This window comes from Mesoplodon densirostris, chromosome 4, assembly GCF_025265405.1.
Source record: "Mesoplodon densirostris isolate mMesDen1 chromosome 4, mMesDen1 primary haplotype, whole genome shotgun sequence".
In the NCBI taxonomy this organism is placed as follows: Eukaryota; Metazoa; Chordata; class Mammalia; order Artiodactyla; family Ziphiidae; genus Mesoplodon; species Mesoplodon densirostris.
The window spans coordinates 26,579,248-26,597,301 of NC_082664.1; the positions used below are offsets into that span (position 1 = coordinate 26,579,248).

At 40.1% G+C, this 18,054-nt stretch overlaps 1 protein-coding gene across 1 annotated transcript in view; it reads left to right on the forward strand.

The window, feature by feature from the left end:
- The first annotated feature begins 9,549 nt into the window (after positions 1–9,549).
- Positions 9,550–18,054, forward strand: part of SNW1 (SNW domain containing 1) — a 35,355-nt gene continuing 26,850 nt past the window's right edge. The window contains exons 1-3 of the mRNA XM_060095758.1: positions 9,550–9,635; positions 13,288–13,441; positions 17,463–17,624. Of these exons, the coding sequence (XP_059951741.1) occupies positions 9,622–9,635; positions 13,288–13,441; positions 17,463–17,624 (330 nt within the window). The 5' untranslated portion in view covers positions 9,550–9,621. The remainder of the gene's footprint in view (positions 9,636–13,287; positions 13,442–17,462; positions 17,625–18,054) is intronic.

Sequence of the window (18,054 nt, forward strand, 5' to 3'; positions counted from 1 at the left end):
TCAGGCTCCCTGACTTCAGACTATACTACAAAGCTACAGTAATCAAGACAGTATGGTACTGGCACAAAAACAGAAAGATAGATCAATGGAACAGGATAGAAAGCCCAGAGATAAACCCACGGACATATGGTCACCTTATCTTTGATAAAGGAGGCAGGAATGTACAGTGGAGAAAGGACAGTCTCTTCAATAAGTGGTGCTGGGAAAACTGGACAGGGACATGTAAAAGTATGAGATTAGATCACTCCCTAACACCATACACAAAAATTAGCTCAAAATGGATTAAAGACCTAAATGTAAGGCCAGACACTATCAAACTCCTAGAGGAAAACATAGGCAGAACACTCTATGACATAAATCACAGCAAGATCCTTTTTGACCCATCTCCTAGAGAAATGGAAATAAAGACAAAAATAAACACATGGGACCTAATGAAACTTCAAAGCTTTTGCACAGCAAAGGAAACCATAAACAAGACCAAAAGACAACCCTCAGAATGGGAGAAAATATTTGCAAATGAAGCAACTGACAAAGGATTAATCTCCAAAATTTATAAGCAGCTCATGCAGCTCAATAGCAAAAAAACAAACAACCCAATCCAAAAATGGGCAGAAGACCTAAATAGACATTTCTCCACAGAAGATATACAGACAGCCAACAAACACATGAAAGGATGCTCAACATCTTTACTCATTAGAGAAATGCAAATCAAAACAACAATGAGATATCATCTCACACCAGTCAGAATGGCCATCATCAAAAAATCTAGAAACAATAAATGCTGGAGAGGGTGTGGAAAAAAGGGAACACTCTTGCACTGCTGGTGGGAATGTGAATTGGTACAGCCACTATGGAGAACAGTATGGAGGTTCCTTAAAAAACTGCAAATAGAACTACCATATGACCCAGCAATCCCACTACTGGGCATATACCCTGAGAAAACCATAATTCAAAAAGAGACATGTACCAAAATGTTCATAGCAGCCCTATTTACAATAGCCCGGAGATGGAAACAACCTAAGTGTCCATCATCGGATGAATGGATAAAGAAGATGTGGCACATATATACAATGGAATATTACTCAGCCATAAAAAGAAATGAAATTGAGCTATTTGTAATGAGGTGGATGGACCTAGAGTCTGTCATACAGAGTGAAGTAAGTCAGAAAGAGAAAGACAAATACTGTATGCTGACACATATATATGGAATTTAAGAAAAAATGTCATCAAGAACATGGGGGTAGGACAGGAATAAAGACACAGACCTACTAGAGCATGGACTTGGGGATATGGGGAGGGGGAAGGGTAAGCTGTGACAAAGTGAAAGAGCGGCATGGACATATATACACTACCAGATGTAAGGTAGAGAGCTAGTGGGAAGCAGCCGCATAGCACAGGGAGATCAGCTCGGTTCTTTGTGACCTCCTGGAGGGGTGGGATAGGGAGGGTGGGAGGGAGACGCAAAAGGGAGGGGATATGGGAACATATGTATATGTATAACTGATTAAATTTGTAAAATAAAAAAAAATAAAAAAAAAAAAAAAAAAAAAAAAAAAAAAAAGACAAGACCCATATATATGCTGTCTACAAGAAACCCACTTCAGACCTAGGGACACATACAGACTGAAAGTGAGGGGATGGAAAAAGATATTTCATGCAAATGTAAATCAGAAGAAAGCTGGAGTAGCAATACTCATATCAGACAAAATAGACTTTAAAATAAAGACCATTATAAGAGACAAGGACACTACATAATGATCAAGGGATCCATCCAAGAAGAAGATATAACAATTGTAAATATTTATGCACCCAACATAGGAGCACCTCAATACATAAGGCAAACACTAACAGCCATAAAAGGGAAAATTGACAGTAACGCAATTATAGTTGTGGACTTTCACACCTAACTTTCACCAATGGACAGATCATCCAAAATGAAAATAAATAAGGAAACACAAGCTTTAAATGATACACTAAACAAGATGGACTTAATTGATATTTATAGGACATTCCATCCAAAACCAACAGAATACACTTTCTACTCAAGTGCTCATGGAACATTCTCCAGGATAGATCATATCTTGGGTCACAAATCAAGCCTTAGTAAATTTAAGAAAATTGAAATCATATCAAGTATCTTTTCTGACCACAACACTATGACACTAGATATCAGTTTCAGGAAAAAATCTTTAAAAAATACAAACACATGGAGGCTAAACAATACACTACTTAATAACCAAGAGATCACTGAAGAAATAAAAGAGGAAATCAAAAAATACCTAGAAACAAATGACAATGAAGACATGACGACCCAAAACCTATGGGATGCAGCAAAAGCAGTTCTAAGAGGGAAGTTTATAGCAATACAATCCTACCTCAAGAAACAAGAAACATCTCAAATAAACAACCTAACCTTACACCTAAAGCAATTAGAGAAAAAAGAACAAAAAACCCAAAGTTAGCAGAAGGAAAGAAATCATAAAGATCAGGTAAGAAATAAATGAAATAGAAATGAGGGAAACAATAGCAAAGATCAGGCTTCCCTGGTGGTGCAGTGGTTGAGAGTCTGCCTGCCAATGTAGGGGACACGGGTTTGTGCCCTGGTCCAGGAAGATCCCACAGGCCACGGAGTGGCTGGGCCCGTGAGCCATGGCCGCTGAGCCTGCACATCTGGAGCCTGCACGTCTGGAGCCTGTGCTCTGCAACAGGAGAGGCCACAACAGTGAGAGGGCTGCGTACAAAAAAAAAAAAAAAAATAGCAAAGATCAATGAAACTAAAAGCTGGTTCTCTGAGAAGATAAACAAAATTGATAAACCACTAGCCAGCCTCATCAAGAAAAAAAAGGAGAGACTCAAATCAATAGAATTAGAAATGAAAAAGGAGAAGTAATAACTGACACTGCAGAAATACAAAGGATCATGAGAGATTATCACAAGCAATTCTATGCCAGTAAAATGGACAACCTGCAAGAAATGGACAACTTCTTAGAAAAGCACAAACTTCTGAGACTGAACCAGGAAGAAATAGAAAATATAAGCAGACCAATCACAAGCACTGAAATTGAGACTGTGATTAAAAATCTTCCAATAAACAAAAGCCTGGGACCAGATGGCTTCACAGGCGAATTCTATCAAACATTTAGAGAAGAGCTAACACCTATCCTTCTCAAACACCTCCAAAATATAGCAGAGGGAGGAACACTCCCAAACTCATTCTACAAGGCCACCATCACTGTGATACCAAAACCAGACAAAGATGTCACAAGAAAAGAAAACTACAGGCCAAAACATTGATGAACATAGATGCAAAAGTCCTCAAACAAAATACTAGCAAACAGAATCCCACAGCACATTAAAAGGATCATACACCATGATCAAGTGGGGTTTATCCCAGGAATGCAAGGATTCTTCAATATACGCAAATCAATCAAGGTGATACACCATATTAACAAATTGAAGGAGAAAAACCATATGATCATCTCAATAGATGCAGAGAAAGCTTTCGACAAAATTCAACACCCATTTATGATAAAAACCCTCCAGAAAGTAGGCATAGAGGGAAATTACCTCAACATAATAAAAGCCATATATGACAAACCCACAGCCAACATCGTTCTAAATGGTGAAAAACTGAAACCATCTCCATTAAGATCAGAACAAGACAAGGTTGTCCACTCTCACCACTATTATTCAACATAGTTTTGGAAGTTTTAGCCACAGCAATCAGAGAAGAAAAAGAAATTAAAGGAATCCAAATCAGAAAAGAAGAAGTAAAGCTGTCACTGTTTGCAGATGACATGATATTATACATAGAGAATCCTAAAGATGCTACCAGGAAACTACTAGAGCTAATCAACGAATTTGGTAAAGTAGCAGGATACAAAATTAATGCACAGAAATCTCTTGCATTCCTATACACTAATGACGAAAAATCTGAAAGAGAAATTAAGGAATCACTCCCATTTACCAATGCAACAGAAAGAATAAAATACCTAGGAATAAACCTACCTGAGGAGACAAAAGACCTATATGCAGAAAACTATAAGACACTGATGAAAGAAATTAAAGATGATATGAACAGATGGAGAGGTATATCATGTTCTTGGATTGGAAGAATCAACACTGTGAAAATGCCTATACTACCCAAAGCAATCTACAGGTTCAGTGCAATCCCTATCAAACTACCTATGGCATATTTCACAGAACTACAACAAAATATTTCACAATCTGTGGAATATTGGAAACACAAAAGACCCTGAATAGCCAAAGCAATCTTGAGAAAGAAAAACATAGCTGGAGAAATCAGGCTCCCAGACTTCAGACTATAGTACAAAGCTACAATAATCAAGATAGTATGGTACTGGCACAAAAACAGAAATATAGATCAATGGAACAGGATAGAAAGCCCAGAGATAAACCCACACACATATGGTCACCTTATCTTTGATAAAGGAGGCAAGAATATACAGTGGAGAAAAGATAGCCTCTTCAATAAGTCGTGCTGGGAAAACTGGACAGCTACATGTAAAAGTATGAAATTAGAACACTCCCTAACAGTATACACAAAAATAAACTCAAAATGGATTAAAGACCTAAATGTAAGGCCAGACACTATCAAACTCTTAGAGGAAAACATAGGCAGAACACTCTATGACATAAATCACAGCAAGATCCTTTTGACCCACCTCCCAGAGAAATGGAAATAAAAACAAAGATAAACAAATGGAACCTAATGAAACTTAAAAGCTTTTGCACAGCAAAGACAACCATAAACAAGACGAAAAGACAACCCTCAGAATGGGAGAAAATATTTGCAAATGAAGCAACTGACAAAGGATTAATCTCCTAAATATACAAGCATCTCATGCAACTCCATATCAAAAAAACAAACAACCCAATGCAAAAATGGGCAGAAGACCTAAATAGACATTTCTCCAAAGAAGATATACAGATTGCCAACAAACACATGAAAGAATGCTCAACATCACTAATCATTAGAGAAATGCAAATCAAAACTACAATGAGGGGCCTCCCTGGTGGCGCAAGTGGTTGGGAGTCCGCCTGCCGATGCAGGGGATACGGGTTCGTGCCCCGGTCTGGGAGGATCCCATATGCCGCGGAGCAGCTGGGCCCGTGAGCCATGGCCGCTGGGCCTGTGCGTCCGGAGCCTGCGCGTCCGGAGCCTGTGCTCCGCAACGGGGGAGGCCACAACAGTGAGAGGCCCGCATACCGCAAAAAAAAAAAAAAAAAAAAAAAAAAAAAAACTACAATGAGGTATCACCTCATACCAGTCAGAATGACCATCATCAAAAAATCTACAAACAATAAATGCTAGAGAGGGTGTGGAGAAAAGAGAACCCTCTTGCACTGTTCGTGGGTATGTAAATTGATACAGCCACTATGGAAAACAACATGGAGTTTCTTAAAAAACTAAAAATAGAACTACCATATGACACAGCAATCCCACTACTGGGCATATACACTGAGAGAACCATAATTCAAAATGAGTCATATACCACAATATTCATTGCAACTCTATTTACAATAGCCAAGACATGGAAGCAACCTAAGTGTCCATCAACAGATGAGTGGATAAAGAAGATGTGGGACATATATACAATGGAATATTACTCAACCATAAAAAGAAATGAAATTGAGTTATTTGTAGTGAGGTGGATGGACCTAGAGTCTGTCATACAGAGTGAAGTAAGTCAGAAAGAGAAAAACAAATATTGTACGCTAACACATGTATATAGAATCTAAAAAAAAATGGTTCTGAATAACCTAGGGGCAGGACAGGAATAAAGATACAGATGTAGAGAATGGACTTGAGGACACGGAGAGGGGGAAGGGTAAGCTGGGACGAAGTTAGAGAGTGGCATGGACTTATAAATACTACCAAATGTGAAATAGATAGCTAGTGGGAAGCAGCCGCATAGCACAGGGAGATCAGCTCCACAGGGAGATCAGCTCGGTGCTTTGTGACCACCTCGAGGGGTGGGATAGGGAGGGTGGGAGGGAGATGCAAGAGGGAGGAGATATGGGGATATATGTATATGTATAGCTGATTTACTTTGTTATAAAGCAGAAACTAACACACTATTATAAAGCAATTATACTCCAATAAAGATGTTAAAAAAAAAAGACTGGGGGAAGAACAAGTATTATGGGAGCAAAGAAAATAACCTTTTTGTTGTAAATGATAATAAACTCAAACTAGTTTAAAGCAACAAAATAATTTATTGGCTCACTTGGTTAAAAAAATTCAAGGTGGTGTGGTCTTTAGGCACTGCTGGATCCAGGAACTCCCATGATGTTGTTCAGAGGTCTCAACCTCTATCAATCTCTTACTCTCCTTCCCTTTACTCTCTGGTCTCTCCTTTTTGCATGGTGGCTTCATTCTTCCCTGTCACGGGCTCTTGATTTATGCCAGGAAAGACAGATATTGGTAAATCACACATACAACCTTATAGCTTCTGATCCAAAAGAAAGGCATATGCTTTCTCTCCTAATGCCATTGATCAAACCTCTAGCAATTCTCTCTCAGTCTCCTTACTGGTTCCTCCCATCTCCCCAACTTCTAAACTCCAGAAGTCTGTCCTTGGACGATTTCTCTTCTGTACCCACACTCCCTCCGTTGGTAATCTCATCTGGTATCATGAATGTAAGTACTATCTGTCTCCAACCTAGATCATTTCCCCCATACTTCAAACCTGTATAGAAACTGCCTACTTGACACATTTACTTTGCTGTCTAACAAGGCATTTCAAATGTAACGTGTTCAAAACCAAATTCCTGATCTTCCTCCCCCCACCCCAAACATGACCCTCTTGCAGTTTTCCCATCTCAGTAAATGGCAACTCTATCCTGGTTGGAGTCATCCTTGATTACTCTCTTTAATACCTCACATCAATTCCATCATCAAAATTTGTTGCTTATACTTTCAAAATAGATCCAGATTCCAACCTCTTACCATATCCACTACTAACTCCCTGCCTAAGCCATCAGCATCTCTCCCCAAATTATCTCAAAAGCTACACATTGGTCTCCCCATTTCCTTCCTTGCTTCTTGGAATCCATTTTTAACATAGTAGTCATAATGGTCATCTTAAAAACATACATCAGATCAAGTTTTTTCTCTGTTCAGGATCTCCGATGTAATCTCTATATACTGCAAAGGAGTGATCTCCAAGATATATTGACAAGTGGAAAAAAGCAAAGTGAAGAAAAGTGTGTATGGTATCTGCTACTTGTCTAAGAAAGAAAAAGAACTATAAAAAATATATATGGGGACTTCCCTAGTGGTGCAATGGTTAAGAATCCGCCTGCCAATTCATGGGACATGGGTTCAAGCCCTGGTCTGGGAAGATCCCATATGCGTGGAGCAACTAAGCCCATACCCAACTACTGAGCCTGCACTCTAGAGCCCACAAGCCACAACTATGAAGCCCGCGTGTCACAACTACTGAAGACTGTGCACCTAGAGCCAGTGCTCTGCAACAAGAGAAGCCACCGCAGTGAGAAGCACGCTCACCACAACTAAGAGTGGCCACCTTTTGCCGCAACTAGAGAGACCCGCACGCAGCAACGAAGACCTAACGCGGCCAAAAAATAAATAAATTAAATAAATAAATAAATTTATTTAAAAATATATATATATACTTATTTGTGTATACTTTTAAGTGGCAGGATAAACTATAAAAAATATTTTTAAACTTTATCTACAGGGTGAGGAAAGGAAGAAGAAGGAAGAGACAGGGAAATAATCTAGACTTCTCTAAATGTACTACCTGCTTGGTAAATTTTGGATTTGAAACCATATAACTGTTTCACAAAACTATTTTTTTAAAAAAAAGCAGCTCCCCAAAATCCAAAGCAAAATGAAATATTCAGGCCTAACTGGGTATCAAGTTAGTGGCATAATGACACACGGAGGAATTATTCCAAGTTACTTTAAAGCAATGCAACTTGACTGTACGTGCCTAGAGAGATATACCCTGAGGACAAAAAAGACTTGAAAAAAAATTCAGAAACTATTATCATTAGGCATATGTTTAGTAATCATATTAGAAATGTTATTCTGAAACCATTATATATAGAGTAGGGTAAGGCAAATGAGTAATTATGTTAACACCATTAGGTACTGAGATTTTCAGAAGAGATACACATATAAAATCAAAGTAAAATCTGTATAATCCTAAACTTGGATTGGAATATTAGTATAAATGCATGATGCATTTTCTCAAAAACTATGTGTATATGTGAATTTTTTAGCTCTGTCCACTGAAAAGGCTTACAAACAATAATTGCCTAGTAACGATGAGCATTTGTAGCATCCAGATTGTTTTCTTTAAATAACACTTTCCACTTAAAGAAAACCTTCTTGGAAAAAGGACTGATTCAAGGTGTGGGGCAGAAAAAGTACTAAATTAGCCTTGAACATTTTGTCACACCAGAAATCAAGTGATCTTGGATGCGGGGTGCTTCTGTTGCTGCTCAAACTAGTGTGTGTGGTTTGGAAAAATTCAAAGAACTGTACACTGAGTGCATGCACCTTTCTGTATGTGTGCTATACTGCTATTAAAAGTTCGTTTCGGGCTTCCCTGGTGGCGCAGTGGTTGAGAGTCCACCTGCCGATGCAGGGGACACGGGTTCGTGCCCCAGTCCGGGAAGATCCCACATGCCACGGAGCGGCTGGGCCCGTAAGCCATGGCCGCTGAGTCTGCGCGTCCGGAGCCTGTGCTCCGCAACGGGAGAGGCCACAACAGTGAGAGGCCCGAAAAAAAAAAAAAAAAAAAAGTTCGTTTCTACATCATGGAAGATTTCAAACGTATACAAGAGTAGAGAGAATAATATAATAAATATCCGTTTCCCCATTATCTAGCCTCAACAGTGATCAAAACTCATAGCTATTCTTGTTTCATCTACAGTATATTCCACTCACCTCCCTCTCCCCAATATTTTGAAGCAGATTTCATTTATCCTATCACTTCATCAAAAACTGTGTTTAATCCATAATCTATGTAAAAGACAATCTATCTAAAACACCTACGTATATAAAAACATACATACATAATACACATAAGGAGTGTTCTAAAGGTAACTTACTAAGGATCACACAATACGTCCCCCCCGGAGAGTGTTTTGGAGGTAGAGTGTGGAGAAAGAAGACAGCGTGTAAAAATTTTTGAGTGTGAATGTTTTCACAGCGTCCAATAATTCTCCATTCGCCAGTCTCACGATTTCCCACTCTTTTATTTAACGTTGCCGCCCCCGGAAGGCTTTCGTATTTGGGACCCCAACAAGGAAAATGAGATTAAGTGTAGAATAAAATAAAGAGACTTAAAAGGCATCTCAACTTCGTTAGTATTTTGCCTAGAGAACGCTCTATCGTGTCACAGTGGAAGAGATGCATTTGCTTTTTCTTAACGGAAGCGCTTATCCCGTGATAACTCCGGTTAGAAGAGAACCGAATTGTAGTCTTGTTCAAAGAACTACAAATCCCAGAAGGCCATTCGGCTAGGGCGCCTGCGCACCGCGCGCTCCTTCCTTTCCCCAACTCTCTGCCGGGAAAGACCCGCCCCGCGGTGCTGTCGCTCGCGCTGGAAGAAGCGGAAGAACATGGCGCTCACCAGGTGAGTTGTTGATTTCGGTCCTCTATACGGAAGGGTCTGGGAGTACCCACCATTTTCATTTCTCTGCCCACACTCTCCGGGCAGTAACCCGGCCCGAGCCACAGAGCGACATAGGCCGAGGCCACGGCTAGGCCCTCTCGCCGGCCGCCGGGGCGACTAGGCCTCGCCGAAGCTGGGGTCTTTCCTGAGCGGCTTCTCGGGTTGAGTTCGCCCCCTCACTAGGACCGAAAGCCGCGGCGTGGCGAATAGTTCTCTGGCTTAAGATACCGAGGAGTCGCATGTGTTTTCGCTTAAGCATCTTGGGGGTGTGGAGAGAGCTCCCTTGGGTCCGCGGCTCGGGTGGGCGCGATGGGAGTGTGGAGGGCAGTGGCTTATTTGTCTTGGCAGAGTGAAGCGGGTGGGAGGCGACCGCCTGGCTTACTGCTGTTCTCCTGCCGAAGTCTCTCTCCTGTCTCTGTCCCGAAACAAGGATTCCTGGGAAAAAAAGGTGGGGGGGCGGGCGCAGCACTGAACGGAGATTTAAAATCAGCCACAGTACTGGCTGCTGTCTACTAATTCGCGCCGCTGCTCCGCACTTTAACTGTGGGCCTTTGAATTTCTTCCCGTAGATGGAACCACTTCGGATTTTTGCTGTCCCGGTTGCCTTGGCAACCGCAAGTAAAGTGGTCCCCGCCTTTAAGAGATAGATGCTTAAGGGGGCGATTCCAAGGAGTTACGTAACTCCTATTAGTTGTCGACCTTGCTGCCCCATCTAAATAGAAAAACTTTCCATGCGAACGAACGCAACAGGAAAAGTTGAGTGTCACAGAGGGTAAAGAAAGTAATCACGTTAGTACGTACGCTTGAGTTCCCTAAACACCCTTCATTCTCCTCACATACGTTTTTCCTGGCTGATGACAGTTATGAATCCTAAACCTATTAGAATCAGAAAATTCTTTTGGGAATTACTTTTGGGTGCCTTGCTCTATCCTAGGGCTTGTGTGTATACAGAAGGAAATCTGACAGTCTTTGACAGTCTTTGGGGTACAAGGCATACAGATATGAAACAAAGAACAACACAGAATGCTTATTGTGTAGTACTGACCTTAAGTGCAAAAAGAATTAGATGGAATGAGCTGAATGAAATGGCGCGTGTTCTTTAGTAAATGTTGCAGGCAGCAGACATTTGATTGAGTACTCTCCAGATGGGAGAAGTGTGACAAAGACTAGTCGAGTTATGAGGAGAGGCTTTGTGGAAAAGATGGAATTTGAAAAGGACACAAAGGAAAAATATCAGAGATATTGTGGGTATTGTGTGCTTAAAAGTGCAGTGGCAGGGACTTCCCTGGTGGTCCAGTGGTTAACACTCAGCACTTCCAATGCAGGGGACGCGGGTTCAATCCCTGGTTGGGGGAACTGCGTGGCGTGGCCAAAAAATTATTTTTTTTTCTCCTTAAAATTGCAGGGGCAGAGTGCAGTCTTTAAATAGCTTGACTTACATAGCTTTCTGATTTTGTTGAGTTTTAGCTGATTTGGTTCCTAGTTATGGTCTCAAGTTTCCAGGTGAACTGTTTTCTCTGAAATCTACCAGGGATTCTTAACAGCAGGGACTGGACATGCTGATGTGTTACAGTTCTGGTGTTACTAACTAAAGATTTAAAGTCATACTGATTTAACTTTCTAAACTCGTGTATTTAAGGTTATGTATCTAATAATATCACTTGCATTTAATATGCTTTCTTTAGTAAAGGGGAAAGGATAGACTAAGATGTCTCCACAGTGGCACTGTTGACATTTTGGACTGGATAATTCATTCTTGAATGGGACTGTCCTGTGCATATTAAGATGTTTAGCAGCATCTTTGGCCTCTACCCACTAGATGCCAGTGGAACCTCCAAACCCCTTTCTACCCCCTGCCTCCCAAGTTCTAATAATCAAGATGTCTCCAGACATTGTCAAATGTCTACATTGTAGATATTTTGCTCCCAGTTGAGAAACACTGAGGTAGACTTTCTGCTGGCTTATGCAGCCCACCCCACCATAGGAGTGTACCTCATGGGAATATCATCCTTTACAGGGAACAACAAAATTAAGACCCCCTGGAAGGCTAGGGTGTGTTCTAATCATAATCCAGGCCAGATTTCCTGTTTACTGGTTTGTCCAAACTCTGCCTTTTGATCATTTTACTGATTGGTTCTTCCAACAGAAGGTAAAGACAAGAGAAATGAAACATAAGTAAATATTTTGGCTTCTTTGTTACTGTCTTTGTATCCCTCCTATGTATTGGGTATACATGGTTTACTGAAAACAACTGTGGTATAAGCCCAAAATGTTTGACTCCATTCATCCAGTTAGTAAATCGCATGTGTTGAAAGTCTACCATGTATCAGGCTAGGGTTGGTTTTACAGTATTGAATCAGTCAGGCAAACCTCTTATCCTCACAGAACTTACATTCTAGGGAAGACAGACTGCAGGAGTAAACAAATCAGTAATGCAAGTTCAGGTAGTAAGTATTAAGAATAAAATACGAATAAAGGGATGGAGAGTAACTCAAAGTGTGGGGTGGAATGCTGTTTTGGACAAGGTGGTCATGTAACAGCTGTTGGGAGGTATAATTGAGCAGGGACATGAATACTAAGAAGCAAGCACTAAAAAATCTGGGGAAGAGTTTTCTTAATAAGTAAATAGAATACTTTATGGCAGTGGGAAAGCAAATGTAAAGATCCTGAGATGACTTGTTTAAAGGAACAAGTAACATAAAAATGAGTGCAAATGGAAGAGTGAATATATTTCTTTTGCCACCATTGACTTAGGCCCTGCTGTGAGCTAGCTAGACAATGCATGGAGAGTTAGGAATAAAAGAAACAGAAGGCGTGATTCCTGCCCTCAAGTTGCCTACAGTCTAATGAGAGAAAGAAATGTCAATAAATAGATGATAGCAATAAATAAGGTAGATGTTGTAATAATGATACATAGAGGGTCTTGTGAGAGCATGGGTGATTAGTTTGGGCAACTAACCCAAACTGGGGGAATTGGGGAACAGCTCCAAATAATCAAATATTTATGGAACACATATTAAATGGTATTTAGACACCGTGCCAAGTGGTTCATGGGTACTGTCATTTAATACTACAGCTCTGTGAGATAGGTAATCTTATGGTCTGTCATTACAGATGAGAAAACTGAGGTTCAGGGAGGTAAACAACTAATCCAGGTTAGTGAGTGGCATAGGTAGGATTTGAACTCTGAGTTCTTAGCCATCACATTACCTGACCCGCCAGACTGAATTAGAGCCCTCTGACATACGCTGTCATAACACTCTGTACTTTTTCTTATGACTTAGTAAGTGGATTATTGTGGATTTGTGTGATTTTGATTGTCTCTCTCCCCTGCAAGACTCAGCTGTCATTTTCTGTTCATCATCTCATTGCCTACCTAACACAGTGCCTGCACCCCAGCAACCACTAAATATTTTTGAATAAATAATCTCTACTGCTTATTCACATATTCTTTTTTTTTTTTTTTTTTGCGGTACACGGGCCTCTCACTGTTGTGGCCTCTCCTGTTGCGGAGCACAGGCTCCAGATGCACAGGCTCAGCGGCCATGGCCAAATTGCAATAATCAAATGTAAGAGTTTTTAAAATTCTGACTTTTATTATCTTTGCTTATAGCTTTTTACCTGCACCTACTCAGCTATCTCAGGACCAGCTTGAGGCTGAAGAAAAAGCAAGATCGCAGAGATCACGGCAGACCTCACTGGTCTCCTCCCGAAGAGAACCTCCCCCATACGGGTACCGGAAAGGCTGGATACCTCGGTTATTAGAGGTAAATAATTGTGCTGAAAATTATTATAGCACCTTTGTAAAATAAATGTAAACCCTAGAACTTCTGCATATGAATGTCAATATGATAGAAATTGTGGTTATGAGCTCTCAAGACATGTACTTCCCTCAGAAGATTGAGCTTTTTCTTCTTGCTTATTCTCACTGCTTTATGATCACTGAAGAAGTGTACAATTTATGTCTATTCTTATGTCAAACTGTTACTCACGTACAGAAGAAACTAACAGACCCTTTATGTTTGGGGGTGGATTTTAGTATATGGAAAATAATGGGAAAGTAAGAGGAAGAAGATGAAAGAATGGTTTCATGTTCAGGTGCTTTTCCTTCCCTCTCCCCTTCATGCACAATGCCGCATCACCCTGAAGAAACAACTTTCCTCCAGGGAAAACTCCAGCAGCATTTCCTTTTCTGATTTTTTTCTAGTGGCTAGAACACTGACGAGTTTTTTTAAATTAATTGTTTTGGTACGCGGGCCTCTCACTGTTGTGGCCTCTCCCGTTGCGGAGCACAGGCTCCGGACGCACAGGCTCAGCGGCCATGGCTCACGGGCCCAGCCGCTCCGCGGCATGTGGGATCTTCCCGGACCGGGTCACGAACCCGTGTCCCCTGCGTCGTCAGGCGGACTCTCAACCGCTGCGCCACCAGGGAAGCCCTGTTCCTTACTCTTTTTGTGACCCTGGACAGATCCTAAGCTCTCTTCATCTGTTTTCCTATCTTCAACTTGAGAATGTTAATATATCCTAACATACAGATTAGATAAATTTGGGGGAAGGTATAAGAGACAGAATTTGTTGGTTGATTCAGAGGCAGTGAGGGAGAAGGAGGAATCTGAAATGATCTTTTTATATCTCTAGCTTGTTTCCAAAGAACAAACTTTTTTGGCAGCACCTATTCTCCTAATTACTCAGGATCTTGTGCATCACTTCAATGCGTATTCCTTTCCCTAATTCCAGGGCATACTGCCCATACTTGATCACCTTTTTTTTAATCTAGGGAGAAACGCAGACATTTGAGACTTTCCTCCTCCAAGCCGCTTCCTGTTCTCCATCTCCCTATATTCATTCTGACTCCTGCAAATTTTCCTCATCCAATTCCCAAGGGATATACCTGCCCTATTGAAAACCTCTGTGCCTATTCATGTTTGTACCCAGTTATTTTCCTTTTATCATTTTGTCATGTTCTGTCTTTATATGGTTATAATTTTACTTTACAAAGGGGAAGGGCCCAGTGTCCTTAGCTTTTTTTCATATGCCTGCAAGTGGTGATCATAGTGAACTAAGTATTCAGTGGATTGAAATATGTTGCTTAGCACCTATAAAAAGGCAACTGTGTCCTCAGCCTCTCTCATGTTTGTCATTACCCCTGCCCTACCAAACTCCTTGTACAGCCTAGAAGAGGAACACTCAGCTAAAGAGATCATGTCTTCTCCTAACATATTCCTGGTGATTTTTTTGTTTCTCTGGTTGATTTTTGTTCAGCTGTCCTGTGGTCCTTATTAATTCTAGTGTGTGAAAGCCAGTCTTACCACACTTATGATGGGATTTTTGTTGTTGTTGCTTTTGTTTTCACTGATAATGTAATTTGTGGGAAGCAGAGCAAAATAAAAGATATCAAGGAAGCTGTGATGCTGACTTATCTGTGGCAAAAAAGACAGAACTTGTCATTATCTAACAGAAGGCTTGAGTGTTTCTTTTTAGGGATTACAGAGGCTCTACTTTTGGCCTCTTGGTAGATTAGAGTTGGGTGGCAGGCATCATTTTACCTACAGTAGAAATCTCATCCTTACTTGCATTTCAGCATCAGGACATTCAGGAACTATTAGCTTTTAGAGTCTTACTTGACTGTCAAAAGTGTCGTATTTCCTGGTGGAGCAGAACAGTTTCTTTGAAAATCAAACCAAAATGGCCAGCTAATAGAAATACTGTGAGTGCTTCTTGAGGAGAGTGAAAGTTCTGTGGAAGAAAGCATTTTGTTCTAGTTTGTAAAGTAAAAGCTATGATTTTTCTGGCAAGCTTTAGGACCATGTAATGCCACATCTACGGTCTTGAAGTGCTTATTACAGTTGAAGAACTCTAGTAAATCTGAGCCCATGTCAGATGGATGGCCTGGCTACAGGTAGGACCTTTCTTGGGAATACCTTAACTATTTTCTGCCTAATTTACAAGAAAACATCTCCTTTAGCTTTATTGTTTGTTTTAAAAAATGTCAGACCTTTCTTTAGCAAGTAAGCATGTTGTACCTAGAAAATCATATATCCAGGATCTAATGGAATATTTCTTGAAGGAGGAGATCATATAATAGTGGCTATTTTCATAATTTTTTTCCATCAAACCCCCTCTGAATGATTAATATTAATATATTTTTTCTCTCATTTCTTAGTGAAATGATTTGCCTTTTTTGGAGCCAGGGTATTTCAGTTTAGTAAAAAATTTAAAGACTTTTGGGGTCAAAAGATCTGGGTTCAGGTGCTCGTAGCTATCCATGAGACCTTGGAAAAAATCACTTTTAACTTTTCTAAACTTGAATTTTTTCCATATGAAAATACGTGGTGTTGAAGAACTATAAGAATTAAATGAGAATATATATATGTGTGGGCAAGTATTATTAAATTTAACAAAACTATTTAAATTATATTTAATATTCATGTGTTAATTTGATGATATACGTTTTTGTAATATTAAACTTCATTGACAGACTTAGCTTGTTCTACTTTAGAAGTCTTAATTCTCTTCTAAGTAATTGTATAATCATCGTTAGAAATGTGGTAAACTCATTTCTGGGTCCTTCCTATGTATTTGCTTCTCATGGAACACTGAATAAATAGGATGTTGTTAAAATCTGAAGAAGAAATATAATTCTGTCCACTTTTTTTTTTTGGCTGTACTGCTCAGCTTGTGGGATTTCAGTTCCCCGACCAGGGATTGAACCTGGGCCACAGTGGTGAAAGCCCGGAACCCTAACCACTAGGCCACCAGAGAACTCCCTAATACTTTACATTTTTGCTCTACCTATAGCATGACCTGTCCTTCACTAAGAAAATTATGTATGCTAAAATGAAAAATCTTTTCCTTATGCTAAACATTTTGTTTAATTTCTTCCTGTCATGTACATAAAATCCACATCGTTGCCATGGTCTAGAAGCCCTTTCGTGATCTGGTGTTTGTCCACCCATGCAGACTTATCACCTATATGTCTGCTCCTCTGCCCTCAATAAGCTACAGCCCCAATGGACACTCATTTCCTAGAACATGCCAAGCTCATTTTTGCAGCAGGGCCTTCACACTTGCTGTATAATCTGCCTAGAAAATGCTTCCTTCAGATCTTCCCATGACTGATTTCTCATCATTCAGGCTTTAGCTCATGTTACCTCTTCCCAAAGGTTATCCCAACCACACTATCAAAAATAGCCCCTCTTGGGACTTCCCTGGTGGCGCAGTGGTTAAGAATCCGCCTGCCAATGCAGGGGACATGGGTTCGAGCCCTGGTCCGGGAAGATCCCACATGCTGCAGAGCAACTAAGCCTGTGTGCCACAACTACTGAGCCTGCACTCTAGAGCCCACAAGCCACAGCTATTGAAGCCCGCGCACCTAGAGCCTGTGCTCAGCAGCAAGAGAAGCCACCGCAATGAGAAGCCCGCGCACCACAAGGAAGAGTAGCCCCTGTTCACCGCAACTAGAGAAAGCCCGCGTGCAGCAACAAAGGCCCAATGCAGCCTAAAATAAATAAATAAATTAATTAATTTTAAAAATAATAAAGAAAGTAGCCCCTCTTCCCAGTCCCTTTATTGCTTTCAAGGCATTTATCACAAGCCAAAAATTATGCTTCTTATATCTTTGCCCACTAAAGTATACACTCCACAAGGTCAGAGACCTCTGTTTTGTTTACTGCCATTTCTGTAGCATCTAGCATAATAAGGGTTCAATGGTTATTTGTTGAATAAGTGAATATATCCTAAATCTCAAACTACTATTAAATATTCTTTTTATTTCTTTTTAATATATAGGATTTTGGAGATGGAGGTGCTTTTCCAGAGATCCACGTGGCCCAGTATCCCCTGGATATGGGACGAAAGAAAAAAATGTCAAATGCACTGGCCATTCAGGTGGATGCTGAAGGAAAAATTAAGTATGATGCAATTGCTCGACAGGGACAGTCAAAAGACAAGGTAACCTTCTCATTGATTTTTTTCCCCATTGATAAATATTTTGTGAGGAGTTTTTTTAATTGTATGAAAAATGATAAATCTGGCCATTTAGTTTATGTTAAAAGTAACAGTGACGTATACTTAGGCTAACTGAAGATGACTTCATAACAATATGAACAATATAATATGACTTCATAACAGCAATGACTTTTTCCTTTGAAATTATCCAAATTGATGATAGGTTATGTATACTTAAGGGTTTTTATGTATTTGTTTTACATTTTAAAAACAGTTCTTTTCTTTCCCTTCTAGTTTTATTGAGATATAATTGACATACAGCACTGTATATTAAAAACAATTCTTTTATAATACTAACTTTTTTAAAGGCTAGCAAATTTTTAAAAATCTACAATTCTAGCACCCTAAAAAAATTAAATTTAGTTTTGTCTAT